Source organism: Primulina eburnea, chromosome 4 (assembly GCF_022965805.1).
Source record: "Primulina eburnea isolate SZY01 chromosome 4, ASM2296580v1, whole genome shotgun sequence".
Classification (NCBI taxonomy): domain Eukaryota; kingdom Viridiplantae; phylum Streptophyta; class Magnoliopsida; order Lamiales; family Gesneriaceae; genus Primulina; species Primulina eburnea.
The window spans coordinates 32,986,410-32,997,887 of record NC_133104.1 but is presented as its reverse complement, the minus strand read 5'-3'; the positions used below and the strand labels follow the sequence as shown (position 1 = coordinate 32,997,887).

Below are 11,478 nucleotides of genomic sequence, written 5' to 3'. Positions count from 1 at the left end.
AAGTGGGCAGGTGGTTTTCAAGGGTTATGGGGTGATTTAATATATTATATACTAACTAAATCACTAAAAAAGCTTAGGCCTACTAAGGAGGGTAATTAGGCCTATTAGTGCATAATTAAAATATTAAAAATAATTTTTTTTTTTAAATAAGCTTGTGAATTTATTAGCCGGGTTGTCAAAATGTTCGTATTTTTGTTGAAAAACCAACACCGATAAAATTTACATCCCGTCGTATAAAATCATCTCAAAACTCCTTATTTTCAAAATATTAAAAAGCATCTACCATATTTTAAATAATTAAAAACAATTATTTAATAAAAACATTTTACGTTTTTCAGCACTCGGTCTCTGTTCCTCGATCGCAACTCTAATAACCCTTAAAAATACATTTTAATGCATGTAAGTAGAAAAACTACTAAAGAATCATATAAGCATGTCTCATAATCAATTTAGCAATTCAAATAATTTAATTACTCATTTTTCATATTTCCTAGATTCGCATTCACTTGAATTACGTCGTCTTAATTTTGGACCTTACAGTTTGAGAGGCGGAAGGTTGGCTTTTGTTTTCTGGATTTTAAGGAAGAGGAAAGGACTTGTTTTCTAGAACTAGGGTAGGAATCAGAGCGAAGCGCCGCAGATTCATACCACGACGAACCACGAGCGTTCGCTCTAGAAGTAGAATAGGTAGAATGGACATTTTCAAGGGAAAAAGCATAGGAAAGAAAAATTACGAGATTTTTAAGAGGAAGATCGACTGGTTAGAGACCGGAGATCACCTGAGCACAGAGAACACACAACGCTTAGAGAAAAGAGCAGAATACTAAGAAAAACGAGAATGTAAAAGTGGAAAATGGAGGAAACCTATTGCTATATATTGCCAAAGAATACTCAATATGAACTGTTGAACTAAAGATAAAGTGACGATCAAGATGCATCTTGGAAATTGTGCAGGGATATGAAAAGGAGAGATCAAATTTCAATGCGTCTCAGACTATTCAGATCTTGGAATTCGAAACGTACTAGAGATATTTAAATTCTAGGGCTCACATCATCATGACATCAACCCTAAAAACCAAGAAGTTGAAATGACATAAATTTCCATGACCGGGAACGAAAGAACGATCGGGAACGAGAAAGACTCTAGCTTGGCTATTTAAGAATGGAGTGGTGATACCCTCCGGATGAGCCCGGGTCATGGATAACCCGAGACAATAGATGAATAGCTTGGGTCATGGAAGTCTTCGAGTAACATTGTATAAGAGGCCGGACAAGTGGATGCCCGAAGCATCGTTTCCCCGGCCTAAGGGAATACGGGATCTCGGGTAAAATCCGGATGATATATCTTTGTCCAGTTTACCTCGATAAAAGCAGCCAACTCAAGTGTATAGGTATGGGATACCTCAACTTGGTAATCATCGTTATCAAATCAGGGGAAATAGTGGATGGAGCAGTTGGTCCAGGTGCCCTGGTAATCATCTCCAGCTCATTAACCCGACCCGGTGCTATCACCCATCAAGCTCTTACTCGATTCACCTGGTCATCATCAAATATTATCATGGAATTTGACACGTCCGCTATTAAATTTTTCCATTCATATTTTGCGGTAGTAATTAAATGATATAGTGAAATCTATTTACCAATACATGTGTACCATATTTAAGTGTTTTAGTCGGAAATCAACTCAATATTATGCACTTGATTGTGCAATCTAATTGAAATTTCAAAAATATAACTACTTATACAAATTAATAAATATTTTTCCTACAGCAAATTGCACACTCTATGATTCATTTATTTTGATATCTTGGACCCCAAACTAATGCTTGTAGTCATATGCAAGAAAACCAACATTCCAATTAATCTTCGAACAACAAAATCTAATTACCAAACATTCTCCTGAAAATGAAATACCATTTCAACACTTCTAAGAAAGTGTTCAGAAGTATTTTGCCCACCAAATTAAGCACAATATGTTTCATCAAATAAATTATTCACCACCATGACATTGTGTGTGCATTAAAAGATCCTATTTTTTTTAATATATCAAATATAAATATCAAATTTCCTTTGAATCCCATAAACTCAAAAAAACCTCAAACTTTATGTGGTGTGTATGCACATAAAAAATTCAAGAATAACCATGTAGGGTACGAGGGTATATTTTGTCTAACAGTGAATTGAGTAAGATCGTATGTGAACTAGTAGAATCTTATATATTCGGCAATTTGTGTTTATCAGAATTAAGTGTTATGCAAAATGTTACGACATTTCAGACAACATGCAGTGGAATATGACACAAATTGATTTTAAGTCGGTAAATGGACCGGAATGATTTTTGCAAAAGTAAATACTTGTGCGGTGCCTCCAGACAAAAATAATCACTAGAAAACGAACGAGTTTACACAAAAACCAACTCTAGTGATTTTAATAAAAATCAATTTTCTCAACATGTTAAAAAAATAAAACGCTTTCTAAAACAACCAACAACACTAAAATAAAATTAAGAAAGCAAAAATGTGATGCCAAAAACTGGAGCAACAAAAACAAATCTTCAGCCAACTCTTTCTATGATGTTGTCTGCAGATGTCTTCAACAGTCACGACAACACGTGAAATACCACTCTTCAAAATAGCAACGTCCTTGTAGAATGTTTTTATCTGAAATCCACGGCGTACAAAGTGCAAACGATATGCAGCCACGAAAAATTCCAAGTGAAGATTGAAAAACAAAACGACCTTGAGAATAATAGAATTTAATCACCAAAAAGAACGACCGCTCTCTTTCCTTACCTTGTTTCTTTTATTTATAGTTGTTTCATCTTCTAGGATTCATCTTCAAAGAAATCTACAAGATATAAAAATCAAGAATTCTATTAGAAACAATCTCTTTTTAAATCAATAATACCATATCTTAAAAATCATTATCATAAATATCATACAAAACTATTAATTCAATATCTCATGAAATCTTATTTATAAGCAAGTTAAATTTAAAAATTATTTCAAGAGATAAATTATATCTTGTAATCCAAGATAATTTTTCCTTTCAAACGATTCCTCAAATTCTTGATCTGTTTGAGAGGATTGTAGATTTAAAGATAGTCTCGAAAGCTTCTCTAAATCCCATCATTTAAATCAAGCATACATATCCTTCAATGAGACAACTCACATATCAGGAGTTTATAAGATTGTGAATTTCTTGATATCATTCTTATTTGATTATGCAAAAAGTACAGAAAATTGCTCAAATCTAAAAAATTATAGGGGTTAGAAATTCCGAACCCTATGAATTTTTTACCTGGTAAAGGCTGGTCTTTGCGACTGAATTTCCAAGATTTGAAGGTTTAATTCACCAAAAACAAAGCTTTAGAAATTATTCACCTGGAAAATAAAATTAAAGTGTGATGAGTGTACACAAGTTTTAATTTCGCGATGAATAAATCTATTTAGAGAAAAAGTTTAACAGATCCATATATTGGCTGTATGTGTATAAACATCAATACTGTTACGAACAACACAGATAACCAAGATTGCGAACTTGAAACCTTATAGACCCGAGAGTCATGGAGTGAGTGTTTAATTAACAAAATAAACCTTTGTTTATAGGAATCATGTACGGTTTTCAATCTTTCCCGTGAACCGATGGCTCGTAAACTGGATATAATCATATGAAACAAACCGAACGGGGGAAGAACCCATGAATCTTTTTTTTTTCAACAGCCAACCCAACTCTTCATTCTGTCTCCTCTATATTTCCCCTAATAAATTGATAAGATTAGACTACGATCACTAACAGAAATTTCTCATCTTCGGTCGCATTTGAACAAATATTGAAAATGATTTCAAGAATTAGAAATCATCAATGTTCTCAGCAACAAAAAAAGAAGCCAAGTCCACCAATTCAACCAATTATTTTTCCATTCTCACACACGTATGTTCAAAAAAAGAGCAAAACATTGAAAAATGTAAAACTAGTAAAAAACCTTGTGCATTTTCAAAGAAAAGACACTAATAATCATTTTTCAAAAACATGACTAAATTAATACAATTCAAATACAAAACTAAAATAAATATACTTACATACATATTTTTGAAAAATACTTATGCATTTTAGCTGAAATTAGTCTTTCCATCCGTCCTTCGTTGGTATATGGCTTACTTCTTTGAGTTGGTCTCATGTGAGACCGTCTCACGGGTCTTAATCCGTGAGACGGGTCAACCCTACCCATATTAACAATAAAAAGTAATACTTTTTCATAGATGACCCAAATAAGAGATCCGTCTCACAAATATGACCCGTGAAACCGTCTCACACAAGTTTTTGCCTACTTCTTTTAGAATTTTCCTCAACAACGCAAGTGCAATCGAAGATCCAAATCTGTATCTGAGAAAATTTAGAGCGCTTGAGAGATACCACCGATCGCCACAACTGAAGAAAAATGGCTTTCTGAAAATGGTTGACAGAGGCACCACCAAGCACCAGGTTTGCTTATGATGTTTGTTTTGACCTTAAATGCGTTTTTTATCCGACTTAATAAATGTTATATTGTGCTGATGGCTTGTGTTATATTTTCGAAATCTATGTTAATCATCACATTTTGTCCATGATTTTTTTATTCTCGTACTTTCATTTGATGTTGCATCACTAGTTGGTAGTGGCTAATAAAGTAACGTGTGGTTTAAGGATTTAAGAATGTTGAGAACCTTAATCTGTTTATAAGATTTTGAGAAGAAATATACAACAACTGAGTATCAATGGCTCATCTTTTATTGATAATAGTCTTGGCTTATATAGCCATACAATTCAACGGAAATAACAACTTAACAAGAATAAAGGAAATAGGCAACAGAAACATGGACCAAGTCAAAAACAAATTGAATGTCCCTACACAACAGGACTTTATTTAACAAAGATAGTAAACTCCTTCATTTCCTCCCTTAAACTAAATGTTATTTAGCAATTAGATTATGCTCGAGATCTCGCAAACTCCCAGCATCTTTCGAAGCTTCTGAAAAGCTTCAAGCTTCAATGGTTTAGTCATTATGTCTGCCACTTGGTCTTGAGTGCCACAATAAGTACCATCTTTGGTAAGGTTCCTCAAGAAATGAAATCTCACATCTATATGTTTATTGCGACCATGCATAACGGGATTTTTTGACAGCTTGATAGTAGAACTGTTGTCGCACATCACTGTAATGCAACCTTCATCAGAGCATCTCAGTTCCTTTAAAATTCTTTTCATCCAAACTCCTTGACAAGCACAAACGGCAGCCGCTACAAATTCAGCTTCTGTCGTAGATAAGGTAACGATTGGCTGCTTCTTTGAACACCACGAAACAGCACCTGAATTCATTAAGAAAACATATCCAGATGTACTCTTCCTATCCTCCATGTCTCCAGCATAGTCACTGTCAGTAAATGCCAATAACTCACCATCTCCTTTTCTCGTATAATGAATTCCATAGTCCATAGTCCCTTTTAGATATCGGAGCACTCTTTTAGCTGCTTGTAGATGAATCTCTTTTGGTTTTGCCATATATCTACTTATGAGACAAGTGACAAACATTATGTCAGGTCTCGTGGTAGTGAGATACATCAAACTCCCAACTAGTTGTTTGTAGTAAGTTTCATCAACAGAGATTCCATCTTTATCTTTGCTTATTCTGAAACCTGGAACAATTGGACTCCCTACTGAATTACTTTCATTCATGCCAAATCTTTTCAAAATTTCCATTGCATATTTTCTTTGGCAAATAGAAATACCACTAGATTTTTGCAACACCTCAATTCCAAGAAAGAACCTCATCTTTCCCAAATCAGTCATATCAAACTCTCTCAACATCGAGCTTTTAAATTCGAACATCATAATTTCATCATCACCAGTAAAAATTAAATCGTCAACATAAATACTTACAATGATGAATTTTCCTTCCCTGTTCTTCTTTGTGAACAATGTCTGCTCGCTATCGCACCTTTGGAAGCCTTCTTTGATAAAGTGTGCTTCAATTCGACTGAACCAAGCTCGTGGAGTTTGTTTTAATCCATACAATGCTTTGTGTAACTTGCAGACAAGATGTTCACTGCCTTTTTTTTCGTATCCTCTTGGTTGTTCCACATAAACATCTTCACTAAGCTCACCATGGAGGAATGCGGACTTAACATCTAGTTGGAAAATTTTCCAATCCTTGTGTGCTGCTAGAGCAATGATCATCCTTACTGTATCCATTCTTGCTACTGGTGTGAAAACTTCCGTGTAATCTACACCATATTGTTGAGAGTACCCTTTCGCAACCAAACGTGCCTTGTGTTTCTCAATCTTGCCATGTTCGTTGTACTTTGTTTTATAAACCCACTTCACACCAATCTTTTTTACCCCAGCTGGTAGCTCAATAAGAGTCCATGTTTTGTTCCTCTCGATGGAACTGATTTCACTATCCATGGCCTTTCTCCAATCTGCACTTTTCATGGCTTCCTCAAAGTACAACGGATCAGTCGATACTACTTGCAGCATATGAGCCTTATCTTTAGATAAACCTTCGCCACTGACATAATCGCTCATCCAACTAGGAGGTCTTCTCACCCTCTCGTCACCTTCATTAGAGCTATCTGTATCACTTCTAACTTCTTAATCTGTCTCAACATTTATACCACTATCCTCAGTTTCACTTACTCCTTCATTTTCACCCCACTGTAAGGCTACTTCAGTGTGTTTTCTATGACTCTCGTCCCAATCCCATTGTTTCACTTCTTCGAAAATTACATCTCTACTCACAATGATTCTCTTAGCAACATGATCAAATAACCTGTAGCCTTTTGATTCCTCACTAACCCCCAACAGTACACAAGCAATGCTTCTATCATCAAGTTTTGTCCTCCCTGCCTTTGGAACATGGACATGTGCTATACAACCAAAAACTCGAAAGTGTGCTACTGATGGCTTCAGTCCACTCCAAGCCTCCTCTGGAGTAACATATTTAACTGCCAAAGTTGGACACCTGTTTAAGACATAGACGGTCCAATTTACTGCTTCTGGCCAAAAGAATTTGGGAAGATTTTTGTCAGATAGCATCGATCGGACCATGTTCATGATGGTTCTATTCTTCTGTTCAGCAACACCGTTCTGCTGTGGTGTATAGGCAGTGGTCAATTGCTTCTTTATTCCACTTTGTTTGCAGAAATCATTGAACTCGTTTGAATTAAATTCGCCTCCTCTATCAGTGCGTAAACATTTGATGAACATCCCTGTTTCTTTCTCAACCATAGTCTTAAAACGTTGGAAAAAACTAAAAGCCTCTGATTTCTCTATCAAAAAATACACCCAAGCTTTTCTACTGTAATCATCAATGAATAGAAGAATGTACTCTTGTTGCTGTTAGATATGGGTGTAATCGGGCCGCAAATATCTGCATGAATGAGTTCTAGTTTCTGAGCTGCTCTCCAATGACTCTTCTTTGAAATGGGATCACGATGTTGCTTCCCATTGATGCAATCAATACATATCTCAGTATTTGAAGTATTGAGTTGAGGAATTCCATGTACCATGTCTTTATTCAGCAAGGTACACAAACCTTTGTAGCTTAAATGCCCATACCTTTTGTGCCAGAGATGAGTTAAGTTGTCAGCTTTTGTTTGAAAGCATCGATCAATTTCCTCTGGACAGAAGGTTTGTGAATGAGATTGTAAAACAAACATTCTATTGGTACTCATGTTAGTCTGAATAATCAAGCCCCTTTCTGGATGGAAAATCTTGCACATGCCATCTTTGATCAGAATAGCCAAGCCTCTTTCCTGCAATTGCCCTATGCTCAAAAGATTATTTTTTATTTCAGGGATATAGTATACCTCAGTAACAACATGATTAACTCCATTTAGTAGCAATTTCACACTTCCTTTGCCCATTACATTCATCTTGTGTTATTTCCGAGCTTCACCGAGTGCCGAAATTCTTCATTGATATCACTGAATATACCTCGGTTGCCACACATGTGATTAGAACAACCTGAATCAAGGAACCATGCATCTTGATTTCTGGTCTCAATCAACTCCTCATAAGCCATGAGAAGCATTTCATCTTCCTCGCCAACTTCTGCATAATGCACTTCTTTATTCTCAGGACATTCATATTGAAAATGTCCAAGTTTATGACATTTATAACATTCCACGGTGGCTTTGTTGAAACTGGCTCTGCCTCCCCCTCCGCCTCTTCCTCGTCCTCTATAGGTACTACGACCACGACCTCTTCCTCCATCATATGTCACTTTCAAAGCCTGCTCCTCTCCATGATGCCTTTGAAATTTCTGTTCATGTACTATCAAGGAGCTTTGTAACTCATCAATAGTGAGAGCATCAGTGTCTTTTGACTCTTCAATGGAACAAACAACATAGTTAAATTTCTTAGTTAAAGAGCGTAGAATTTTTTCTACTACTTTAACATCTTCCATATCTTCTCCATAAGTTCGCATCTTGTTTGCTACTGTCATGACCCTTGAGAAATACTCTGTCACTCCTTCACCAGTTCTCATCTCAAGGGTTTCAAATTCTCTGCAGAGAGCTTGAAGATGAGATCTCTTGACCCTCGCATTTCCTTCATATTTTTTTTTTCATGGCATCCCATATGTCTTTGGAAGTATCCTTTTTGAGAATGGTGTCAAGAACTGTGCGATCGATGGCCTGGAAGAGATAATTCTTCACTTTCAGATCTTTGAGCTTCATTTCCTCATTCTTTTTGTGATGTGCTTTTGACTGTGATGCGTCATTTGCTGGTTCAACATAGCCAGACTCCACCAACTCCCAATATTCCTTGGAACGTAGAAAATTTTCCATTAACATACTCCAATGATCATAGTGACCATCAAAGCTGGGAATAGCTGGCTGAATGAAGTTGTTGGTAGTCATCTTCGTAGTCATCTTCTATGCTGCTGCTAGAATTTATTTGGACCACTACAAGCTCTGATACCAGATTGTTGAGAACCTTAATCTGTTTATAAGATTTTGAGAAGAAATATACAACAACTGATTATCAATGGTTCATCTTTTATTGATAATGGTCTTGGCTTATATAGCCATACAATTCAACGGAAATAACAACTCAACAAGAATAAAGGAAATAGGCAACAGAAACATGGACCAAGTTAAAAACAAATTAAATGTCCCTACACAACAGGACTTTATTTAACAAAGTTTAGTAAACTCCTTCAAAGAAAACCCTGTTAGGATGCACAAAACCACTTCAAAATCTGGAGTAAGTTCAAATACTCCGACTCCACGTCTGTTCTTTGAAGACAGAAGAAGAAAGATATGTACTTCCCACACAGAAAGTATGCTATTAATGTTTAAATTTTCATTTATTTCAAATTGGATGTTAAAATTTTCATTTAACATCAAAGAAACAAGAGACACCATCAACCATTTAGTATAATGATTAGCGTCGTTCCTTTCGCCAATCTATTTCGTATTTGAGTACAGATTTGATCCGTTAGAGGTCAAGTGTTAGGTTTGATATGTTAAAGTTTGATTTTAACATCAGATCTATCGGTGATGCTTGAATTATTATGATTCATGCGTTTTGTATCTTGTTTGAGTTTAAGATATATAGTATGGCATTTAAGGCAAAGCTCGGCAAGGAGTTTCATAAAATAAGCTTAATCTGAACTTGGGACAAGTTCAAACATGCTTAAGTTTCTTTTAAATTCTATAATTTCGAGTATGAATCGTATATCATTCGAATTGACTTGGATTTGTTCCTATCCTTGTTTGAAACAGAAGCCTCTCACTATTTTCAATCCAAATTGTGTAGCAGAGTTTAAAAAACCTCAGCTTTTACCTCGCGAACTAGATTAAAAACCCATATCTGACAGTAATTAAGTAGTTTAATTTGATGATGCTATAATGGCAGACCAATTAATTTTGACATACATCATAAACACTTTGTAGCGTTTGTAGATTGTTCTTTATTCGGGATGTCAAAGACGAGTTCGTCGAAAGTTCGTTTGAGATCGATTGTTATCTTCGTTAATATTTGTTAAGTTCTTCGTAATTTAGATGTGAATATTACAACGATTATTTGTTTCAAAAAGATCGGAACAAAACAACGTTATTTGTTTCATCGAATCGAGAGCGTGACTCCGTTCTCGAGCTCGTTTGCTTTTTGTGATTGAAGAATCACATCATTCATTTAAGATCGATTGTTATCTTCGTTAATATTTATTGTTAAAAATTTCGTAATTTAGATGTGAATATTACAACAATTACTTGTTTCTAAAAGATCAGAACAAAACAACGTTCTTCGTTTCATCGAATCGAGGGCGTGACTCCGTTTTCGAGCACATTTGCTTTTCGTGATTGAAGAATCGCATCATAGAAACTAAAGAAATAATTATCATATTAGATCAAAATATTTAAACTGGAAAAATATCGAGTGATTAACAACAATAGACATAGTAGAATAAAATTAGGTAAGATAATTTACTAGATTTAAGATCATATTATAATTCTTAGCCAAAATAAAATAAAACGATCATTTTCACATTATATTTTTTTGGAATGATATTCAAAGTTTATTGTTATAACAAAGTGCACAGCCAACATGATTGGTTTGGTGATGACATACTGTGACATTATTATTATATTCTTTTTGTTTTAGTTACATTTGTAGTGTCTCTATTGTTTGACTTTTTAAATACGTTGACTATATCGAAGAGTCAGTTTTTCTAGAAATATCGTCTCTCTAATAATATTGACCATTTTGGTCTCGTAATATGGCTTATTAATGTTCTCCGTAATAACGATAATTAATTAGTTATTATAATACGGCGCTGACCAATTCATTTCTTTGAGTATGTCTTAAAGCTGAATTCCTATTTGTTGGCTCGATCTCTTGGATGTGGGTGATAGTCTATACTTCTTTCCTTGACGAAATTGACGAAAATCACCTCCTCCAAGTGAGATGAGTGGACCAACTTTATGTTAGAGTAGATATCCATGAAATCAACTTGTGACTTGAGTTAGTTTTATTGATTTTTATGTTAGAGTAGATGTCCATTAAATCCTTGACGAATATGTAAAAAAATATTTATTTTAATAAAATTTTATGGTTATGTCCAACTATGACATTCACTTTATATGTATAACCATGCAAACTACATAGAAAAAGTCATTGAAAATACTATAAGTATCATAAGGTCCATAGGTCACGTGGATCATGAAATTCATTAAGAAATGTACCGTATATACTAAAATTGTTCCAAGTCGATTCAGCCGCCTAAAAGAAGGATAATATTGCTCGAGCTCGAGACTAGCATTTGTGATACTAATATCACGTTTCATTGGTATAGACATAGAGATGTCCAACCATACAAATTGTCATCATTGCATTGAATTACCCTCCCTCGTACTTTCCTAGTGGTTTATCACTTATCGATTAGATTAGTCCGATGTTATGGTTGTACATGATTAATCATTTGACCGCGACAACAT

The 11,478-nt window shown here is 35.0% G+C and overlaps 1 protein-coding gene across 1 annotated transcript; it reads right to left on the bottom strand.

Moving 5' to 3' along the window:
• Window positions 1-7,907: 7,907 nt before the first annotated feature.
• Window positions 7,908-8,525, bottom strand: LOC140830209 (uncharacterized). Its single transcript, XM_073193495.1, has one exon. The coding sequence runs from the start codon at window positions 8,523-8,525 to the stop codon at window positions 7,908-7,910; it is 618 nt and encodes a 205-aa protein (XP_073049596.1).
• Window positions 8,526-11,478: the final 2,953 nt, after the last annotated feature.

Bases quoted from the DNA above. Each gene is read 5' to 3' on its own strand.
- LOC140830209 (XM_073193495.1), bottom strand. From the start codon at position 8,525: ATGAGAACTGGTGAAGGAGTGACAGAGTATTTCTCAAGGGTCATGACA.